This window comes from Meles meles, chromosome 10, assembly GCF_922984935.1.
Source record: "Meles meles chromosome 10, mMelMel3.1 paternal haplotype, whole genome shotgun sequence".
Lineage (NCBI taxonomy): Eukaryota > Metazoa > Chordata > Mammalia > Carnivora > Mustelidae > Meles > Meles meles.
In genome coordinates this window covers 77805582-77829499 of record NC_060075.1, presented here as the reverse complement: position 1 = coordinate 77829499, position 23918 = coordinate 77805582, and the positions used below count along the sequence as shown (strand labels likewise).

At 38.5% G+C, this 23918-nt stretch overlaps 1 protein-coding gene across 1 annotated transcript in view; it reads left to right on the top strand.

Annotated features, from left to right (window-relative positions):
• The window catches only part of GRM3 (glutamate metabotropic receptor 3), a 223255-nt gene that overhangs the window by 136559 nt on the left and 62778 nt on the right, over positions 1–23918 (top strand). The window contains exon 3 of the mRNA XM_046021107.1: positions 9139–9994. Coding sequence (XP_045877063.1) covers positions 9139–9994 — 856 coding nt within the window. The remainder of the gene's footprint in view (positions 1–9138; positions 9995–23918) is intronic.

Sequence of the window (23918 nt, the reverse complement as noted above, 5' to 3'; positions counted from 1 at the left end):
TGTTGAAGGAATGAACAGTTAACAGAGAAACCATGGATAACACAGTTCTATTTGCTACACATAATATGGCATAGAATCTTCCATCCTAAATTATTGTCCCAGGGCCTCAGAAGTAAATATTGACCTTTTTTTTTTAAAAGTTAGGCAATACCCTCAGCTCCCCTCAAGCATATCAACAACTTTTGGCCTTTGGTTAAAAACCACAAGAGTAGAAATGTCTTTATTATTGGTAAGGCCATATTTGTCATATTGTGATACAAGTAACTTCCGGGTCACAGAAAATATACTTCAGTGCAACTTGTGCTTCTGTTAGATCCTCATCAGGCATTGTCAAAAATCAATACCCAAGGTATTAAAGGAGATGCTTCTAACAGGTCTGTTGGTGTCAGGTCTTCCTGGGAACCACATTTTTGCAGGTATAGTTGGCAAACATCAATATACTGTGGACCAGATCTGACATAGACCTTTTGATCCCACTGTCAATGCCTGGAACCCAAATGAATTTGATTCCATGACTGCTCTTGAAAATAAACTCACGGAGGGAAAAGGGAGCAAAAATCAGATGCAGACTGATTCTGTGAGCAAATGCCTTCTGGTTCTTTTTCTAAGTACTTTCCAAGTCAGAATGGAAACAAAGTTATTCCTGAGATAGTGCCTTGTTAGTAACGGAGCAAGACAGATACCTGCCCAATGCAGAGAGCCATTGTCATGATGAGAAACCTGACATGTCTTATAATGCTAGTCTCCTGAAAAAAAAAAAAATGTGATTTAAGGGATCCTATGTGGTCTGCATATCATTTCAGTTATGAGATGTCAAAATGGATAAACTTTCTATTCATAAATCCCTTTGTCACAAATGAAGAAAATGAAAGTGTATTACTGTCTAGGTTGCAAACCACAGGTGTTGAGTGCAGTGATTTCAGGAGGTTGGGATAGAAATCAGGTTAGCTTCAAGCCATTTTTGTAAGTTTTTGCCATGAATAAGGAATCCTTTGTCTGGACTGTCTATACAAAATCATGGGGATTGAGTCATGCTGTTGAATGGGAAAGGCAATATAAACTTTTGCCTAGTATGGCCACAGCATGTAAGAGTTAGTGACTTTCGCAGATTATACTGAGTAAACTGGCATTTGCTATACTCTATTATGTGATTTCCTAAATCCAGATTAATCTCTGGCCTTCAGACATGGGCTGCAGTCAACTGTTTCCATGCAAAATGTTCCCAGATGTGCTGCAGGTAGTGTGGTCCAAAAGAAAGAAAAAAATGACTAATCCTTTCCATAATAACAATATGATTGGCATCATTTATGGGCAGATAACTCATGTGATGTGAACAGCTTGAATTCCTCAGGCAGTTTCTCAGCTCTACACCACCTCCAGTTGCAGTTTAAAATACAAGCCAATCCGGGATTTTGTACTTAACAGTCCCTCTTTATCCTTCGGAATAGAGGGGTCACTGAGGTCTCTTATCATCACAACTTTTAGAACCTGCTTTATGTAATAACATGTGTTATGAGGAAGCAGGTGGTTCAAAGTGCAGCACTCATTGTTTCTCTTCCAGGCTTATATATAATCATGTAATTAAAAGAATGAAACAAAGCTTTCAGCATTGCACATGTGATAAAACAAAGTTATAGACTTATTCTTGACAACAGACCCAAAGAGATAGGTGAATAGCAAAGGATACAAAGGCAAACCCATGGAGTCTATTATTGAGTCTCCTAACTCCCAAGACAGCCATAAGGAGTTATTTTTCAAATGTATATACTTAAGTGCCGTAGACCGCACTTCTCTGGGAAAGTAAGCATTTGATACCTCTCACCATCTGGAACTCTTAAGTAAGTACAGATCCACATAAAAATCAGTCATTGTCATTCTCTTTAATATATTAGCACAGCCTCAGAAGCCAATGACAATCAAAGTGCTGAAAAGCATCCTTGTGAATGGACAATCATTTGAGTAGGTAATCTGTTTCTACCAGACTCTAAATTTGTACACCCCTTTTTGTCTTCTGTTGAAAAAAAAAAAAAAAATCTGACATTGTGCCATCACAGAAGGCAGAAAGCTTGTGTTTCAAATGGGTACATCATGGATATCCCAAGTGGGAAAGGTGACCACAGGACTGATGTGCAGGCTCACACAGGCCTGAAGTTTCCTATTCATATTCCCTTTTCACAACCTCAAAGAACAGACTACCTGAGCTCTTTCCCATAGTTCATATTTTTTCATTCTCATGACCAGAACATCATTGAAATGAAGCATGACATCTAGAATCCTAAAAAGAAGAGTCCATCTGACTAGCTAAAAAAATGTTAGAAGTAAAACTTCCAAATAAATTTGTCTTTAATTCAAAATTCCCAACAGAAGGACAGTTTCGATGCCCACAGTAGCATCCATCCACAATCAGCTGATTACTGGAAAAGTAAACTTTTAAACATCCCAAGAAAGAATAAGTAAGCAAGTATAAGGACAGCTCTGGGGTTTGGCTGCTTATGTATCTTGTACAGGAAGCACTTGTCTCCAGGAAAACCTTACCTTACCAGCAGAACTTATGATCAGCTCATTTGTTGAAGCCTGCCTTAGATATACATTTATAGGACTCATACTTTAGGTGTATGATGTTCAAGAACCAAGGTTTCATGGATAAGGCTCTTAGTTTGCTTCCCTTAGAATGAGAACACAGTTTTCTAGCCCAAAATGAATCGGCTCAGTGGCCCAACCCAGTTGATATTATATTGACTTCCTTTTGTGTACTCCTAGTTAGTGACACAGACATAATTTGAAGAAATCAGTTTTTATGGTATAAAATCCTTTGCTTCAGATTCCTAAATGTCTAAGCCAATTCCATGTCTAATGTGTCATCTCATTTTAGTGGAATGAACATAATTAGTGAAAGATCCACATTGCAGAGCAAATTATTTATCAATAGTGTTTGGGAGTATCTTTACATTGCCTGCTGGTAGCCAGCTATTTTTTTCCCACAGAAATCTATGCTTGTAATAGAAGAGATTACATGGGAGAGCAGCAAACTACTGACTCATTCATCAGTTCATTCATTTAACAAACATTTTGGAGCACCTCTATACTGTGCAAGACACCAAGGAAACAGAAATTAACAATACATATCCCCTGTCCTTAAGAGTTCTCATTCCAGTAGAGGAATTAGCAATTAGAAATCACTATTATACTTTGATTTGTGCCATGAGGAAAATACATAATGGAGGACAAGAGTCTCAGATAACGGGCACAACTCAGCTTGAGGTGAGACATAAAGAAAGGATTCCCAGAGAAGGGGCCCTTGAATGGATTTGCTGAGCAGACAAGTGGTAAAGGAACAGTTTTAAGCAGAAGGAACAGTATGTGCAAAAGAATGTAGATTTGAGAACATCATTTGCAGTAAACTTTATGCATAGACCCAGAACATAACACATTGAGGAAACTACATGGAACTGAGATCCTCCGGAAGAGACAAGAATGGGAAAACAGTGTCAGGTGTTCAACAACATGTAACAATGGTTTTTTTGGACAACTACTACAGATGATTCCCATCCTAAATAACTCCAGCATGCAACTACAAAAATGAGAATAATACAAGAAATCTTAATTTTAGACCACATCATCTGCAACGTGCATAATAGTATGTGGCCAGGACCAGCACCCCAGCACCCCTAAATATTTCTCCTTTAGCCAACAGGATCAATAATATATTTATCACTTAAGATGTTACAATGAAAACCTGGCAATGGCTAGTCCTACATAAATTCAAACCAGCCAGAAAATGAATACTCCAAGGTGTGCAAACACTGAATAGCAAACTCTAATATACACCACATAGGGGAAATGGTTCTGTTAAATCTGTGTACAGCCTCTCCAGCCACTGGAAATAACAGGCTTTTCCATAAGGTCATTGTATTTCTCACATAAATCATGAAGCCGAACATGATCATGATATTTATAGCTTGAAGCTTTCAACCTCATTGTTAAAATTTCCCAGTGGATTCTCAGAAAACTGCTGTTATCTCTGAAGATGGTCAATCAGAAAGCAAATGCTCACAAAGCCACAGGAAAATATAGGCTGAAAAATGAAAAAAGAAAAAAAAATATATATACACTTTTGATAACAAGGACTGATTACTCATGGCCCTCAAATCAAGGAGTTTATGCCATCAGAAATTAAAAAAAAAGACAAACACGTTATAACTTGAAATATATCATTGCCATAGTGTAGTGAGAAGAATCACATATGGCAGAGGTGCAGGGCTTGGACTGAGAAAGGACTGAGTCTGAGAAGGTGACCGCAGTGCCAAATCCTATCACCTTTGGGCTCTTTAGCAAGATTCAGAGAAACTCTGCTTCTCAGTTTCTCGATCTATACCACAGGCTAATGATAATATCTACTGCATAGATTGTGATGAGAGTTAAGGCAGATAATACATCTACAAAAACTAGAATGCTAGCTGGCACAAAAATATTAGGACTATTAAAAATATGAAAGATCTTTAAAAGGCTTCCAAATAGGGCAGTCCACAAACAGTAATTCAGAAAATAGGGACTATGGGATAGTTCATCCCTGTTCACTCTTGAGGAATTGTGAACTGGTATCTAAAGGGGGTAAACCCTTCAAAAATCCATCTTTGACTCTAGCTACCCTTGGATTTCTGGTGCTGAACTGCAACTATGCACTTATAACCTCATTTTCACCCAAGTTTTCTTCTTCATTTTTCATTTTTGTCACTTTACCTTGAATCCAGAAATTTACATCTCTTTCTGTGTCATATCATTTAATTGCCAAAGAGAGTCTAGTCCTTTGGGAGAAATCAAGAAATTGGGCTCTCATCATAGCTTTTCTGTTTATTGGCTGTATAAATTCTGGAAAGTCACTTCACCCTGTGAGCTTCAGCTTCCTCACCTATAAAACAAAAGGCTTAGATCATCTTCATGGTTCCTTCCAGTTCTAAAATGTAAAGATCTTGTAGCTTATTTACATTTTTTCCCCAAAGTCTGATAAAAATTTAACTTGATTTGACCACCTCACACAGACTTTATTTCAAACTATTGTCTTAGAATATATTCAACTTTCTCATCCAGTTCCTATCACTTTCTCTTTTCCACAAGAGTCCAAGTAATGTCACTGATGCCTTATGGAAGTCACAGTCCTCCAGGGCTACACTTTTTCCCTAAATTGTTCAACTAATGCTGAGATGCTCTCTAGTGAAATTCATTCTTTTTTTTTTTAAAGATTTTATTTTATTTATTTGACAGAGAGAGAGAGATCACAAGTAGGCAGAGAGGCAGGCAGAGAGAGAGGAGGAAGCAGGCTCCCTGCGGAGCAGAGAGCCCAACGCGGGGCTCGATCTCAGGACCCTGAGATCATGACCTGAGCCGAAGGCAGCGGCTTAATCCACTGAGCCACCCAGGTGCCCCGTGAAATCCATTCTTGATGAACTGGTGCTGTGTCTTTCTAAGCTCTTGCATGACCTCTAATAAAAAAAAAAAAAAAAAAAAAAAAAAACACTCTAGAGAGTTACCGAAATATATCCTGCTTATTGATTTATTCACTCTTTATTTTTTCTGAATTTGCCCTTCCTCTTTCCTTTTTAACCCTCTGACAGTCCTCTCATTATTGATTTCTCAAAGATTACTGATGGTGATTCCACAGATTCATCTACTATTTCTTCCGGAACTCAGAACTGGAAGCAAACTCAAATAACATGATTATGGGTTTCTGTTTGGTCTTCTCTCCCACACTGATGTGAGATAACATTTTCATATAATTGTATTACCATCTCCAGGTTAGGACACATTCTCACTGGAGAGATAGAGGATGACAGAGGGACAGGACAAGGTCTTTTCTTTCACATTCTAGAACCACCTTCCCCAGCCAATGATTCTCCCTTCTCACCAAGTCTTTTGCTAAAACATAATTTAAACACAAAACAGAAAAAACATTGTGTTTTAGTCCCACTACTTTTCCTGGGTTAATTCCCATCTTTTATGCTATCCATGGGGATGCCTGAGGACCCAGCACACCTCTAGCACCCATCCCTTGTCACTAGTACCGTTACCAATCAAATGTCCCCATGCAGGCTAACCCAGTGGTTCTTTGAAGGTCTAGTCTCTTCTGTATTTTTGCAATGATTGTATATGGTTGGAGTTATTTTTAAGTCTTTCTATTTCTCTTAACGTATGCACCTTTCTAGAGTCTCTGGCCATGAGAAGTGTACCTCTACTTTTAAACCATTTTTTTTTGCTAAAGCACATGTAACTTGATTCTGGTTTTCCTTCCTCCACTCCTGCTAATAATATAACTGAATAACTTTCTCTCAAAATTTCACATTACGTCCCCATCCTACAATGGTTCTTCTTTTACTTTTAAAATGATGTCCAGTGTAGGAGTTCCCCTTATTCCTTCATGCATTCTCAGAGAAACCATATGGCCAATAAAGTAAGTCAGGAATGTCTCGGATACCCAGTTTTGAGACAAATGAGATAGGAAACATCCAGCTGACAACTATCTGGATTTTCCCCAATCCTAGTTTCAAGTTTTATGTCAGTAAGAAAGCACCTACTAACAACAGACAATCCAAGCCTCAACATCACTTGTGTTCTTTTCTTCTATTCTCCCCACCTGGATGTCTTTCTGTGATTAACCCTTCAGATTCACAGTCACACACTATGAATAATTATAATAATTGTAATGATCATAGTTTTATTCTAGCCCACCACCCTCCTCAACGTGCTACACCTCATTGTGGCCCTTCCCAGTGCAGGGAATCTTTTCCACATCCATTATTCTATGCATGGTTCCTTCTATTGTACAGCCTACCTTGTCTGAAAATTGTTTTCAGACTTCCTGGAGAGGTAGACACAAAGCCACAGGATCTTATCAGTCAACAGACAAGAACTCTTTTCTTAAGGAACTTCTCATTACTTGTACCCCTCTGGGAGAAGAAAGTTTTGGCAGCTTAGGATTCTTTCACTTGGCTCCTAGCTGCCAGAAAATATCATCTCTGGGCATTTTTCAGGTCCTTTTATTTCCTGCCTCCCTGAGGGGTTAAGGTCATGAAGAATGTAACTTGAAGATGAGAATAAACTACAGCATTAAGAGAAGACAGTTTCTCCAATGCCACCCAGAAACACCATTACAAGCCAAGCCTTTGTATGGGTGGCGCTCTCTCTTATTGTACATAAATCCAAAGGAAGCCAGATCAGCAGTCCAGAAGTAATGACAGTACTTGCTTATTCCCACATCTATCAGGCTGAGTAAACAAGCGATACTCCTATGTTCAGATGAAACAGTGTAGGCCATTGTGTTCGGGGTCTCTTGCTACTGATGAAAGAAGAAATAAATGGCATAAAAGCCTTCAGCTACCCAGCCACTTACCTCCGTGCCCCCAAATTCATCCATATCATAGGATTTTAAAAAAAAGTTTTTACCAAATGCAAGAAAGATTTAGGTCTTAAATTTGCTTTGTTTTACATGGCAAGTGCCATGTTTTCTACCTATTCTATATGTAGTTAAGGAAGAGGTACCAGGATTTGAAAAGATACGGAAAACATTTTTGATAGCTCTGGGCTATCAAGTGTTGATTTTAATAGCAGGACAGATCTTCAAGAACATGCTGTGTGACTGTGTATGAACTTGGCTGCTGGTTTCCTTTGCCAGATGAAATGATGATTAATGGGGACTCAGATGTCAGTTGTTTTATGTTACTCGTGCTCTTTGCTAACAGCTGCCTTTTTCTTTTTTTTTTTTTTTTTTTTTTTAAATATTTTATTTATTTGACAGAGAGAAATCACAACTAGGCAGAGAGGCAGGCAGAGAGAGAGGAGGAAGCAGGCTCCCTGCAGAGCAGAGAGCCTGATGTGGGGCTCGATCCCAGGACCCTGGGATCATGACCTGAGCTGAAGGCAGAGGCTTTAACCCACTGAGCCACCCAGGCGCCCCACAGCTGCCTTTTTCAAGCTGTGCTTCCTACATGTCAAATGTAAACCTGAAACCACAATTTCCAGAAGGAAAATGTCAGAGTACTCATAGAGTATATCAGAATACTCAGTGTTGTTTCTGATTAAAGTACAATTAAAATATTACATAACTTAGCTGAAGTCAGTAAAGAAATAGAAGGGTTTGGAAAACGCAAAGTATTCAGGAAACATTAAAACAAACTTATTATTAGGTATACATACAATGTTTGTAAATATTTTAAGATAATATTTATGCAAATATTCAATGCATAAAATGCTCTTTGATATGTTAGTATCACTTTCCTTTTTTATTATGCAAAAAATAAAAACAGTTAAATATTACCGATAGGTGAATTATAACAAATTTAAATTCTTTATTAAAGCTTTAAAATTTTGAAGTAGGTGGTTATTTCTTGATAAGGTCTTTAGTATTTCCTATTTGCTTTTTAATTAAAAATGCCATAAGAATCGCATTTTTATGCTTTCTTTTCACACGGCCCAAACAGAAACAACATTTTAAAAGGAAAAAGAAAGCTAAGAAAATGCTGGCCAATCTTTTTAGAAGTTTAGAAAAGCATATGCCTAAAATTTGGAGTGGACCAAAATGAATTGATTTTTTTTTTCTTACCCTAGATAATAAATGTCTAATTTGGACTGTCCATGTGGCATAAGGTTCCCAAATTAAACTCTTTCAGAGATTGCCATTTTTAGCAAAAGAGGGGGAAGTGAGAATCAGACAACACCCAGGCTCTCTCTATACAACCACAGCCAAGTTTTCTAAAAACCAGTTTGGCCAATCCCCTGTATTTCATCGCCTGACTGACTATAGCAAGACTCCAGAAACTTAAAACAACCACACAGAAGACACCTGAACAGGGCTCATCGTCGCCCCAGGACTAGCATAAAGTCTGGGAGACAGGGAGGACTGCCCTTCTCACTTCTCTCCTAATGCCCTTTCCCAAAGCATAAACCACCTGCTTAAAACCTTTAAAATCAAAACACAGCATCCAGGGAAGTATCTGGTGATGTGCTAAGAAAAATTCAGTGATCTAGAGGTGAAAAGGAAGCTGGGTCAACAGTCTGGTATTACTCATTTTTCTTGTCCATTTACCTCCAGGTTTCTATAACAAGTTCTTCTCCCTTCCTTCCCTCCCCCACGCCCCACCCACTCAGGTGGCAAACCTGCTGAGGCTCTTCCAGATCCCTCAGATAAGCTACGCGTCTACCAGCGCCAAACTCAGTGACAAGTCGCGCTATGATTACTTTGCCAGGACTGTGCCCCCCGACTTCTACCAGGCCAAAGCCATGGCCGAGATCTTGCGTTTCTTCAACTGGACCTATGTGTCCACAGTAGCCTCAGAGGGTGACTACGGGGAGACAGGGATCGAGGCCTTCGAGCAGGAAGCCCGCCAGCGCAACATCTGCATTGCCACAGCGGAGAAGGTGGGTCGCTCCAACATCCGCAAGTCCTACGACAGCGTGATCCGCGAGCTACTGCAGAAGCCCAACGCACGCGTCGTCGTGCTCTTCATGCGCAGCGATGACTCGCGTGAACTCATCGCCGCCGCCAGCCGCGCCAATGCCTCGTTCACCTGGGTGGCTAGCGACGGCTGGGGAGCACAGGAGAGCATTGTCAAGGGCAGCGAGCACGTGGCCTACGGCGCCATCACGCTGGAGCTGGCCTCACACCCCGTCCGCCAGTTCGACCGCTACTTTCAGAGCCTCAACCCCTACAACAACCACCGGAACCCCTGGTTCCGGGACTTCTGGGAGCAGAAGTTCCAGTGCAGCCTCCAGAACAAGCGGAACCACCGGCGCATGTGCGACAAGCACCTGGCCATCGACAACAGCAACTACGAGCAAGAATCCAAGATCATGTTTGTGGTGAACGCTGTGTACGCCATGGCTCACGCCCTACACAAAATGCAGCGCACCCTCTGTCCCAATACCACCAAGCTTTGCGACGCTATGAAGATCCTGGACGGGAAGAAGTTGTACAAGGACTATTTGCTGAAAATCAACTTCACAGGTAAGTGAGGAGCCTTTACTCATCTTCTGTGGGGTAAACAGGTGGAATCAAATAGGAATCAAATACCTCTGTCCATGACCCAGAAATCTTTGTTTCAGGGCCACAAAAAGGGTTCAGACTGTTAAATATTTCAAGAAGCAATACGATGGCCACGATGTTCTTACTTATTTTTGAGTGAATATCTTCGTTGATACACTACATGAAATTGAAAGGCTCCCTAGGCTAGGCTGATCTGTGGTAGCTGCCTGTATGTGGGCCACGCTACATTTGCTCTCTTTCTTGTTAGCTATGGGGTATGACATGTGTGATATGGGCATTTAATCTTCTTTAGCAGAATTGGCAACTCTCTAAGGAACATGAACTTCCAAGCCTTCCTTGTGGGTGATTTGAGCAAAAGAATCTCATAACTTTCACAGTGGGTGAGAGAAAAAAGTCGCTGTTTTCCCAGAGCTTAATTAGGGGCAAAAAAAGGGAAATACTCAAACCATGGTGATTTCCAGGCACTTTAGTTAATTTTATACAGAAACATTTCCATGTCAACATTAAGAATTGTAGATTTTCTCAAATGATGTGATGAAATGAAACTTTTTCTGGGAGCCTGAGTATAAACAAATTGAAGGCTGATGGAAGTCATTCCAATAGAGTAGTGAATAGGCAAAGGTGTATTTGAAGTGGCTTTTGTTTCCTCTTCATTTGACTCTAAATATGGTAAAGTATTTCTAAAGATAGCATTGCATTTCAATGCATTAGTAGCATAAAAAGCACAAAATTTTTAGGTTTGCATTCTCTAAGAAGACACATGTTATACATTAACGTGCTGGTTCTGAGGACTTTAGCTTTACCCCAAAATCATTAATGGTAAGTAATATTATAGAGCGCAAAAAAACTTGATGCCAGAAAATATTACAATGATACAATGCTTTCATTTGCCTAAATTGCTAATAATCATCTCCCATGCCATTAGGGCATCATTCAAATCTACATAGTCTGTTTCAGTTGGTTTCTCCCCCAAGACATGAAAGTTTGCATGCTCAAATCATACTGTTATTGGAGTAAGTGGTAGTTCTCACATCTCCTCTATAGGATCACTTGGCAGTCATATGACCTAAAAAATCACTAGTAGGACTTATGCCCATTGGTTCCTACTCCAAAATTCTAATTCCTAAACCAGCCTTGAAAGTAAGAACAAATTTATCTGCCTGCATTTTGCACATCTTTTCCTCATTCTACCAAGAGGGAGCCAAAAGTAGTAGAAATCAGTTACGCCAATATTTTCTCCTATTCATCTATTAGAGATGTCTCTTACCATTGGAATGAGTGTTTATAAGTGTCAAAGATTAAACTCTTTCTGTGCCCTATATTCCCACAAGTGCATTCCATATAGAAATAACAAATATATATTTTATATATAATATCAAATCACCATTTATCTCAAAATCCCAGATCAGTTTCCACTGACATATCCAAAAAATAAGAATGGACCACAGAATCAGTAAAAAATAGTATCTTTGCTCTAAATATAAATGAATTTCATAGGTATCTGTAAATACCATCTACAATGCACTTAAGTCTTACAGATAAATAAGATAAGCAGCCTCCCTACCCACTTCTCACTACCCTCGGGTTTATTATTGATCTTTATTCACTACATGTATTCGTTAACCTTATTATTCTAGTCTATCCCTCACTCCTCAGTATGCAAATATACAAATCTATCTGCTTATCAGCAGCTACTATAGAGGGAGCTCTTAGATTTCAGTGAGCCCTTGCAAGGTATTTTATATAACCAAATATTTTCCTTCATCTCCCAGACTGAGTCTTAAATGGCAAAGAAAAGTGAAGAAATAAGGCCATTATTTGGATAAATAAAACAAAAGTATCTTCTTTTTGTCTGTCTTGTTCAGTTACTGACTTTGATTCTACAATTTGTTTCAGCTGTGTAAACTTGACCACAAAGTGCTATTTTAGCCTTCTCAATTTGTTCAACATTACCAATAATTCTCCACCTCTGAAGACAGAAGGGTGAAAACCAGGTGGAAACTACAGAGAAGACAGGGAACTTAGACCAGCCCCCACTGCCACAATGCTTAGTAATGTGGGAATTGGACCAGAAAGTACCTTACTATGAGAGGACATTGAGATGCTAAAGGAGCTAAATATGTATATTTTAAAAATAAAGTTAACCTAGTTATCTCTTGAAACGTAGGTTTTGTTTTACATTTTTTTTGAAATAGTATCTCTGCTTTTTCTAATTTGAATATTGACCCAATGGACTAAGTACAATAGTAAACAGCAAACAATCTTTGCTCAACTGGGTTGAAAAAGTCCTCTTCCAGCCATCTGCTTGTACTTAGCACATTTACTCCAAGATTGTTCTGACAAAGGATAGTTGCAGCCAGCCTCCTAAGGGCTCTACTCATTACAGGATGGAAAAGCTAAGCCTCCTGAGAATTTTAACTACATAAATTAAAATACTCTTTGGTTCCTCAGTACATTCCTACTAGCTAGTTCCAGCACTGGCCAACATGAGTATCCTTGGAGTTAACCCAGCTTGATATTCCTTTTACAAAAAGAGATTTTTGCAGAACTATAGTTTGTAAAACATTCTTCAGAAGAGTGAGCTCTCCTGTCGTAGGATCTAACCACTATCTACCTCTTGCTATGCACCCTACATTCACCCTTCCTTCCATAAAGACTACTTACAGTTCCCCAAGAACATCATACCTTTACTTTTTGTCCTTGTATCTTCTGTACATGAGATGTGCATGTAACGTGTACATGTGTTTCCTCCACCTAGAACATCTCACCCCATCCCCATCTACCCTATCTAGTACCTTCACTCACTCGGTCTCCATTGCTACCACCCTGGTCCTAGCCACCAAGCCATCTCTAGGCTACAGTTCTACAACAGCCTCCTAACTGATTCACTCTGGCCCCTCCCCATCCCAGCCTCCACAATCCATTCTCTTCACAACAGCCAGGATGCCCTTTTAAAACTTAAATCAAAGCAAGTCACCCCTCTACTCACAAACCCTTAGAGAGTTCCCCCATTTCACCCAAAACTAAAAGTCAAAAAATCTTTGCAGTGCCCTACAGATGTCTTCCTGGATCCAACTCCTCCCTGTCCTTCTTGTTCTCCTGTCATAACCTTTCATTCCCCCTGTCTCCCTTCACTCCAGCCACCCTTGTTTCCAAAGTCAGGGTTCTTTCCACTGGCAGCTCCAGCCATCTGTAATGCCCAATCCCCAGATATCCCTGTGGCTAGTCAGTTCTCTTACTTCCTTCGGGCCTTTACTTTTAATGTTAGCTTTTCTGAGACCCACCAGGCAATTCTTTTGGAAGTTGCAATTCACCACCCCTACCCCACCACAGGCATCCCTATTTCTCTCTAAGCTGCTCTACTTCCTTTATCCACAGTGATTTCTTCCCTTTTCTCTTATACCACCTCATTTATTTTCATGTTTATTCTCCACTGTTTGATCTTCATAGTTGAATATAAACACCATGAAAACAGAAACCGTTATCAGTTTTTTCACTGACACAGCTCAAGCATAATGGGTGCTCAGTAAATATTTGTTGGTTACGAATATCACTTGACACCCAAACTCATATTTCCTTCTCGGTCTCCACTACTACATTGTGAGCTTTTTCAAGGCAGAGAACGTATGTTTCATCTCTGATCTCAAATACCCAACACAGCATCTGGTATAGAGTGGGCATTACATAAATGTTTACTGAAGGAATAAGGAATGAGAAAAACAATCAATAGATTTATAATATTTTTATAAAAATTTAATGTATATACTGTGTTCACTAACAAGTGAATTTCAACAAAGAAAAGTATATGACTTCTAGAATGGCTTGCATTTACTTAAACACTGTCCTTTAGTTATGTCCTATCATTGTATTTGAGATAAATTTAAAACCTAATAGCAATAGCTCTGGCTCTCTTATCCATCCCTGTTTTACAGATGAAGCCCCAAAACTCACAGTGATTTGTCCAAGGTCATCATCTGGTTAGTGGTAGGAGCAGAGACTGAAATCCAGTCACCAGGTCTGGAGCTGCTTTCACCAAGGACCCTGGGATGTTGAGGTCTTTGAGGCCAAATACCCCAAATCATTTCTGACACATATTAGAACTTAATGGTATGTTGACTGAAGGAATGAAAGACCGTCAACCAGTTAAGTGTGAAATATGTTTCTTTCTGGGCTCTTTCTTATGATTCCTTTGATGCTCCTGGGCCACTTCTCCAATTAGTTGGAGCTGAGGTGGTTCATAAAACACCCACACTTTGGAAGCTGAGCCTTAGAATCTAAACCTTAGGATATTAAAAATTTTTTTTCAAAGCTCTTCTTTGTTGTTAGTAAAGTGATTTCCATCTGAAAGGGCCATATCATCAAGAATTCTGAAAGAAATATTTAAATGCGAATTGTTTGTTGACATTTGACTCTTCATAATGACTTTGAATGAATTCCATGTGCTAGTCATGTAAAAGGAAAGCTTAAACTACCAAGTGAGTTAGAAAGAGATGAAGTAGAGAGGGATATTAAACATCCACAGACATGCAATATCACTCTCTGCTGTGTGTTCACAGTACAGTGCAATCTCTCTTTTTATTCGGAGACCAATTCCAGAAAGTGGAGGAGAATAAAATCATAGAGTGACAAAAGGCCTTCCCCAAAGATGAACTCGCCCCTACTCCTCACTTGACAGAGGTGGAAATTCAGAATGTCAGTATTATTATCTTCACTTACTGAACCACATAAAAGTGAACTCAACTGTCAGAATGATGTGGAAACCAGAGTACACCCAATTCAAAAGAAAAAAGGAAGAGCTCCCACTTACTGAACATATTGCCAGAGGTGCTCCAAGACACATCCACTGTTGAGGAGGCATTCTCTTGGAAATAACACTCATAGCATTCCTCTGTGTGATTCGCTGGGGTGGGTGGGCTAGAATGTTTGAGAAGGGAGAAACTGAGAACTTGACACAATAGGAAATATATCCAAGATCACATAATGAAATAGGTCGCATGAAGGTCTTCACGTAGTCATTCATTCCACAGATGTGATTAGACTTCATGCTGGGACCTGGGGACACAGCAGTGCACAGGAGCAATGCAGTCCCTGCTTCCTGGAGCCACTCAAGTATAGAAGCAGGATGATCAGGGCCTGCAGTATTAGGGTCTTGCCCTAGTCTTTGTGTTCTGTTTTAAGTTTTCACTTTGAATTAGAAAATTATTATGTATCTTAAGTTAAGCCCAGAAGAAATTTCCAGCTCACTAAACAAATCTCCCAGGGTTTGATTTGCAAGTGAAGGGGATAACTCTTATGCTGGACTTGTCGTCCTAATAGGACCGAGCATAGGACACACAACAATGACAGTTTCTGTTGTTCTTGCTCATTTGGTTGGTTGCTTGTTTTTTTCTTTTTTCTTTTTTTGGGGGGACGTGGGGGATGTTGAGGTGAGGTACACTCATCTCTTGGTGTCAGTAAGGAGACAGACTGCTGAGATCAGAGACCTGGAGCCTGGTGGGGATGGTGCAGCCTTGTTCTTATGTTTACAATTCTCCACACCTAGAAGAGGACCAGAGGCAGAAAATGAGTAGTCCAGCCTCTTTGTCCCACTCACCTCTGCAGCTAACTCATCCAGTAGGTCCAAGGATCACTCCTGGTTGAGACTATAATCACAGAACACAGGCCAGGAAGGGCAGATTTTTTGGAACACTGCACTCCAAGGAATATGTTTGAGCTGGCCCCAAACCAGCAAGGCTCTCCTCTTGAAAAGTACAGGGCCATCCAAGGCACAGTGAGGAAGCCAAAATGGTAATGGCCACATCTTTAGATGAATGGGCTTTGAAGTCCCTGAAAGAGCAAACTGCTCTTGATCTTGCTTCCTCTCCTGGAACATTTGTAGTTCCCACAAAAGCACAGAAACTTGTTCCAGCTCTGCTGATCAAAAGCATTTCCAAAATGTAAAGATAAATATCCTGTATTTCTATCTTCCCTTTTCTTTCTGGTCAGCTTCCTGGGGTCACAGGAATAAGATTTAAACCCCCAAAGGACACCACTAATGTGGTTACTTATTTGTTTATGCACCATGCATCTGTGCTTTGGTATCTTAGAAGCTTAAGAAATGATTCTCATTTTAAGGTCACACGGTGGAGAACAGGAGTCTCTAGAAGACCTCATTTTCCGCTTTGCCCTGAGCTTTCTACTGCTACTGCTTATTATTCTTATCATATAGCTGTTATTATTATTATTTAATAATCCTTATGATTATTTTATTTATTTATTTATTTATTTATCCTTATGATTCATTTGAAGAGCCATCCTATCTATGAAGCAGAAAAAAGTAATCACCCCTCATGAAGTATGAAAGAAGTGAATTCTACCACTTTGCTAACCAGAAAAAAGTACAATAAATATGCTATCTTCTGGATGTTTCCAGGCTTTTTGGACACTGTGGTATATTTATAGGAATATCATTTGCAAAGTTGTCTGGAGATTGAGGAAAATATTCTGAGCATTTTCTAACACTATAGCTAACATGTAGTTTAAAAATAAGTTTAGCCTATATTCCTGACCTTTGGGACACCTGGTGTTATCCCACAATAACCTAGTCTTTCAAGGTTTCTAATCTCAGTTGAATGGGAAACACGTATTTTTCTACTTCATCTACCTTTGTGCTACTACTCGTCTTTGACAGAACACTAGAGAGCCAAAATAGATAAAGAAAGTGTTTCCAATAGATTCAGAAAAAAATCTCTGCTCATGATGGCAATCATATGCTTAGAGACTTTTCTGTGCAGAGTTTAAAAGATTAAACTGTCATCAAATGAAGTAGGAGATTATGGGGGATCCTTCCCAGAGTTGGGTTTGGTAAACCTTCTTAGGAACCTAATGGAACACTCCTAATACTGAGCAGTGAGCACAGCTTCTAGAGATTAAGGATGTGAGGTTGCATCCTGAGGAGAAGGCACTCTCAGGAGGAAGGCTAACCAGGTTATTATTCTCACCTCCTTCTTACTTTAAATGGTCAATGAGTGTCCATACTGTTGTTATTCACTCTATGTGATATCTCCAAGAAAGATTATATAGTCATCCTTCATATTTTTTCTCCCAACCCTTAGCATTATACCTGGGGTAGTATAAGCCCTCATTTGTATCTAGTTCATTCCAAAACTATGATGGTGGAAAGGATTTATCCCACTGTCTCGGATTAATTAGAATTTGATAAGGTGGCCGAGTCCCCAGAAGTTACAGTACTCAGTAACATTTCGGAGTATTCAAAAAATTCGATTAAAAAAATTATAAACAATTTCGCTAGCACAGAGTTGACTACATATTACATTTCCAAAATAATATCTCCAATACTAAATTATGTTCATACACATACTAACCTGAACCAAAGATGATTAGATATTCAATGACCATTAATATACTCTTATTTTTTAATTTTTTAAAATTTTCTTCCAGCTCTACTGAGATAAAATCAACATATAACTTTTTTTTTTTGGATAATATTTTTCCATTTTATTTTATTTCTTTTCCATGTTCCAGCATTCATTGTTTATGCACCATACCCAGTGCTCCATGATATACGTGCCCTCCATAATACCCACCACCAGGTTCACCCAACCTCCCACTCCCCTCCCCTCCAAAACCCTCAGTTTGTTTCTCAGAGTCCACAGTCTCTCATGGTTCATCTCCCCCTCCAATTTCCCTCAACTCACTTCTCCTCTCCATCTCCCAAGGTCCTCCATGTTATTCCTTATGCTCCACAAGTAAGTGAAACCATATGATACTTGGCACTCTCTCCTTGATTTATTTCACCCAGCATAGTCTCTTCCAGTCCCATCCATGTTGATACGAAAGATGGGTATTCATCCTGATGGAGGCATAATACTCCATTGTATATATGGACCATATCTTCTTCATCCATTTGTCTGTTGAAGGGCATCTTGGTTTTTTCCACAGTTTGGCAACTGTGCCCATTGTCACTATGAACATTGGGATACAGATGGCCCTTTCTTTTCACTACATCAGTATCTTTGGGGTAAATACCCCGTAGTGCAATTGCAGGGTCATAGGGAAGCTCTATTTTTAATTTTTTAATGAATCTCCACCCTGTTTTCCAAAGTGGCTGCACCAACTTGCATTCCCACCAACAGTGTAAGAGGGTTCCCCTTTCTCCAATTCCTCTCCTACACTTGCTGTTTACTGTCTTGTTAATTTTGGCCATTCTAACTGGTTTTGATTTGAATCTCCCTGATGGCTAGTGATGATGAACATTTTTTTCATGTGTCTGTTAGCCATTTGTATATCTGCTTTGGAGAAATGTCTGTTCATGTCTTCTGCCCATTTTTTTTTTTAAATATTTTATTGATTTGACAGACAGAAATCACAAGCAGGCAGAGAGGCAGGCAGAGAGAGAGGAGGAAGCAGGCTTCCCGCTGAGCAGAGAGCCCCATGCGGGGCTCGATCCCAGGACCCTGAGATCATGACCTGAGCCGAAGGCAGAGGCTTTAACCCACTGAGCCACCCAGGCGCCCCCTTCTGCCCATTTTTTGACATGATTATCTGTTTTGTGTGTGTTGAGTTTAAGGAGTTCTTTAAAGATCTTGGATATCAGCCCTTTGTCTGTACTGTCATTTGCAAATGTCTTCCCCGTGGGTTGCCTCTTTCTTTTGTTGACTGCTTCCTTTGCTGTGCAGAAGCTTTTGATCTTGATGAAGTCCCAAAAGTTCATTTTTGCTTTTATTTCCTTTGCCTTTGGAGACATATCTTGAAAGAAGTTGCTGTGGCTGATGTCAAAAAGATTACTGTCTATGTACTTCTCTAGGATTCTGATAGATTCCTGCCTCACATTGAGGTCTTTTATCCATTTCGAGTTTATCTTTGTATGGTGTAAGAGAATGGTCCAGTTTTATTCTTCTACATGTAACTATCCAATTTTCCCAGCACCATTTATTGAAGAGACTGTTTTTTTTTTCCACTGTATATTTTTTCCTCCTTTGTCAAAGATTATTTGACCATAGAGTTGAGGGTCCGTATCTGGGCTCTCTATTCTGTTCCACTGGTCTATGTGTCTGTTTTTATGCCAGCACCATGCTGTCTTGGTGATCACAGCTTTGTAATAAAGCTTGAAATCAGGCAACATGATGCTCCCTGGTGTTGTTTTTCTTTTTCAACATTTCCTTAGCAATTCGGGGTCTCTTCTGGTTCCATACAAATTTTAGGATTGTTTGTTCCAGCTCTTTGAAAAATGCCGGTGGAATTTTGATCGAGATGGCACTGAAAGTATTGATTGCTCTAGGCAGTATAGATATTTTAACAATGTTATTCTTCCGATCCATGAGCATGGAATGGTCTTCCATCTTTTTCTGTCTTCTTCAATTTCTTTCATAAGTGTTCTGTAGTTCCTCAAGTACAGATCCTTTACCTCTTTAGTTAGGTTTATTCCCAGTTATCTTATGGTTCTTGGTGCTATCATAAATGGAACTGATTCTCATTTCCCTATCTATATTTTCATTGTTAGTGTATAAGAAAGCAACTGATTTCTGTACATTAATTTTGTATCCGGCAACATTACTGAATTGCTGTATGAGTTCTAGTAGTTTAGGGGTGGAGTCTTTCGGGTTTTCCATATAAAGTATCATGCCATTTGTGAAGAGAGTTTGACTTCTTCATTGCCAATCTGAATACACTTATTTCTTTCTGTCGTCTGATTCCTGTTGCTAGGATTTCTGGTACCATGGTGAACAAGAGTGGCGAGAGTGGACATCCTTGTCATATTCCTGATCTCAAAGGGAAAGCTGTCAGCTTTTCCCCATTGAGGATGATATTCGCTGTGGGTTTTTCATAGATAGATTTTATGATGTCGAGGAATCTCAACTCTATCCTCTATACTTTGAATTGTTTTAATCAGGAATGGATGCTGTATCTTGTCAAATGCTTTTTCTGCATCAGTTGAGAGAACCGTGTGGTTCTTCTCTCTTCTCTTATTGATTTGTTCTATCAATTTTTCAATTCACAATCTATTGATTTGTGAATGTTGAACCACCCTTGCATCTCATGGATAAATCCCACCTGATCATGATGGATAATCTTTTTAATGTACTATTGGATCCTATTAGCTAGTCTTGTTGAGAATCTTAGCATCCATATTCATCAGGGATATTGGTTTGAAATTCTCCTTTTTGGTGGGGTCTTTGCCTGGTTTTGGGATCAGGGTAATGAAGACACTTCGGTCCAAAACCTATGGGATATAGCAAAGGCGGTCCTAAGGGGGAAATACATAACCATCCAAGCCTCCCTCAAAAAAACGGAAAAATCCAGAATACACCAGCTCTCTTTACACCTTAAAGAACTTGAGAATCAAAAACAAATTAAGCCAACCTCACACACAAGAAGGGAAATAATCAAGATTAGAGCAGAAATCAACGAGATAGAAACTAGAGATACAGAAGAACACATCAATGAAACTAGAAGCTGGTTTTTTTAAAGAATCAGTAAGATCAATAAACCATTGGCCAAAATAATCCAAAAGAAAAGAGAGAGGACCCAAATTAATAAAATTATGAAGGAAAAGGGAGAGATCAAAACTAACACCAAGGAAATAGAAACAATCATCAGAAATTATTATCAACAGTTATATGCCAATAAGTTAAGCAACGTAGATGAAGCGGATGTGTTCCTGAAAACCTATAAACTTCCAAAACTGAATCAGGAAGAAATTGACAACCTGAAAAGACCAGTATCTAGTAACGAGATTGAAGCAGTGATCAAAAACCTCCCAAAAAACAAGAGCCCAGGATCTGACGGATTCCCTGGAGAACTCTACCAAACATTCAAAGAAGTTATACCTATTCTCCTGAAGCTGTTCCAAAAAATAGAAACAGAAGGAAAATTTCTAGACTCTTTCTATGAAGACATAACTTTTGTAAGTGTAAGGGGTACAATGTGTTGACTTGATATTTATTCATTGAATAATGATAACCACCACAGCATTAGCTAACATCTCCAACCCATCACATAATTACTATTACTTTTTTGTAATGAGTACATTTAAAAACTACTCTCTTAGCAACTTTCAAGTATATAATATAATATTATTAACTATAGTCACCATGCTGTACATTAGGTCCCCAGAACTTATTCATCTTGCAACTAGAATTTATATTCTTTCACCAACATCTCCCCCAATTCCCTAGCCCCTTGTAAACAACCATTCTAATTGTTTCTATGAGTTCAGCTTTTTTAGAGTTTGCATATAAGTGATATCATACAATATTTGTCTTTCTCTGTCTTCATTTAGCATAATGTTTGTAAGGTCATTTACGTTGTCACAAATGGCAGGATTTCTTTCTTTCTCATGGCTGAATAGCATATACATCTTATTTATCCCTTCATCAATTGATAATTTGGTTGTTTACATATCTTGGGTATTTTAAATAATGCTGTAATGAACGTCGGAGTATAGAAATCTTCTCAATATCCTGTTTTCATTTCCCTTGGAAATATACCTAGAAGTGGGATGACTGGACAATTCAGTAGTTTTGTTTTTTTTATATTTTGTGAGAAACCTCCATATTGTTTGTCATAGTAGCTGTACCAGTTTACATTCCTACCAAGAGCATACAAGAATTACCTTTTCTCCATATCCTTGCTGACACTTGTTACCTCTTGTCTGTTCGATGACAGTCATTCCAACAGGTATGTGGTTATATCTTCTTGTGGTTTTGATTTGCATCTCCCTCATGATTACAGATGCTGAACATCTTTTCATGTACCAGTTGGCTATTTTAATATTTTCTTTGGAAAAATATTTATTCATTACATTGCCCATTTTTAATTGGATTGTCTGTCTGTTGCCATTGAGTTGTGTGAGCTCTTAATATATGTTAAATATTAACCCCTTATGACACAGATAGTTCGCAAAGTTCTCCCATTCCTTAGGTTTCCTTTTCCTTTTGTTGATGGTTTTCTTTGCTGTGCAAAAACCTTTTCATTCAATGTAGTTTCACTTGTTTATTTTTGCCTTTGCTGCCTTTGTTTTTGGTGTCAAATTTAAAAACCTCATACCATGACTGAGGCCAAGGAGTTTACTCCCTATGTTTTTTTCTAGGAGTTTTATGGTAGCAGGTCTTATATTCAAGTCTTTTTTAATTTCAATTTGATTTTTATGTATGGTATAAAATGAAGATCCAGTTTTCCCAACTCCATTTATTGAAGAGACTATTCTTTTCCCACTGTATATTCTTGCTTCCTTTGCCATGAATTAATTAACCTTATATGCATGGGCTATTTCTGGGCCCTCTATTCTGTTCCACTGATCTATGTGTCTGATTTTATGACAATACCACACTGTTCTAATTACTGTAGCTTTGTAATACAATTTGAAATTAGAGTGTGATACCTCCAGCTTTGGTTCCTCTTTTTCAACATTGCTTTGGCTATTTGGCATCTTGTGTGGTTCTGGGCAAATTTAATTCTTTTTTCTATTTCTGTGAAAAAATGTCATTCAAATTTTAATAGGGATTGCACTGTATTTGTAGATTACTTTGGGTAGTATGGACATTTTAATAATATTAATTCTTTTAATCCATGAGCACAGAATATCTTTCCATTTCTTTCATGAACATCTTATAGTTTTTAGTTTACAGAATCGTTATCTCTTTGGTTAAATTTATTTCTATGCATTTTATTCTTTTTGATGCTGTTGTAAATGGGACTGTTTTCTTAACTTTTCTAATAGATCATTGTTAGTGCTCGGGAACACAGCTGATTTTGTATACTGATTTTGTATCCTGTAACTTTACTAAAATTTTTTTATTAGTTTTGGAACTTTTAGGATTTTCTATATATAATATCATGTCCTCTGCATATCGAGACAGTTTTACTTCTTTCTTTCCAATTTAGATCTCTTTTCCTTCCTTTTCTTTCCTAATTACTCTGAATAGGACTTCCAGTACTATGTTGAATAAAAGTAGAAAGGGTAGCCATCATTCTCTTTTTCCTGATCTTAGAGGAAAAACTTTCAGCTTTTCACCACTGAGTATGATGTTTGCTATGGACTTGTTATATATGGCCTTTATTATGTTGAGGCACTTGCCTCTATACCCAGTTTTTTTGGGCGTTTTTATTATGAAAGGATGTTGAATTTTGTCAAATGATTTTTTTCCTTGTATCTATTAGGATGATCGTATGATTTTTATCCTTTATTTTGTTAATGTGGTGTATCACATTGATTTATAGATGTTGAAGCATCCTTGCATCTTTGGAATAAATTCCACTTGATCATGATGTGGAATTCTTTTAATTTACTATTGGGTTCGGTTTGCTAATATCTTGAAGATTTTTGCATCTCTGTTTATTAGGCAGAAATATCGGCTTGCATTTTTTTTTTTCTTGTGTGTCCTTGTCTGATTTTGCTATTGAGGTAATTCTGGCTTCATAAAATGAGTTTGGAAGTGTTCCCTCTTCTGTTTTTTGGGAAGAAATTAAGAATAATGGTATTAACTCTTTTTTAATGTTTGGCAGAATTCACCAGTGAAGCCATCTGGTCATGGACTTTTATTTGTTGGGAGGTTTCTGATTATGGATTCAATCTCCTTACTAATAATGGGTTTGCTCAGATTTTCTATTTCTTCATGATTCAGTCTGGGTTGTATGTTCCTAGGAATTTATTTAATTCTTCTATGTTATTCAGTTTGTTGGCATGTAACTGTTCATAGTAGTCTCTATGGTCCTCTGTGTTTGTGTGGTATCAGTTTTAATGTTTTCTCTTGCATTTTTTATTTTATGTATTTATTGTATGTAGTTAGACCCCTTTCAGGGAGTAACTAGGTGATGGATGTTTTCTGTCTGCTCCCTTTGCCCTGAACCCTAGAGTGATAGCTATAGTGAGAGCTGTCCATTA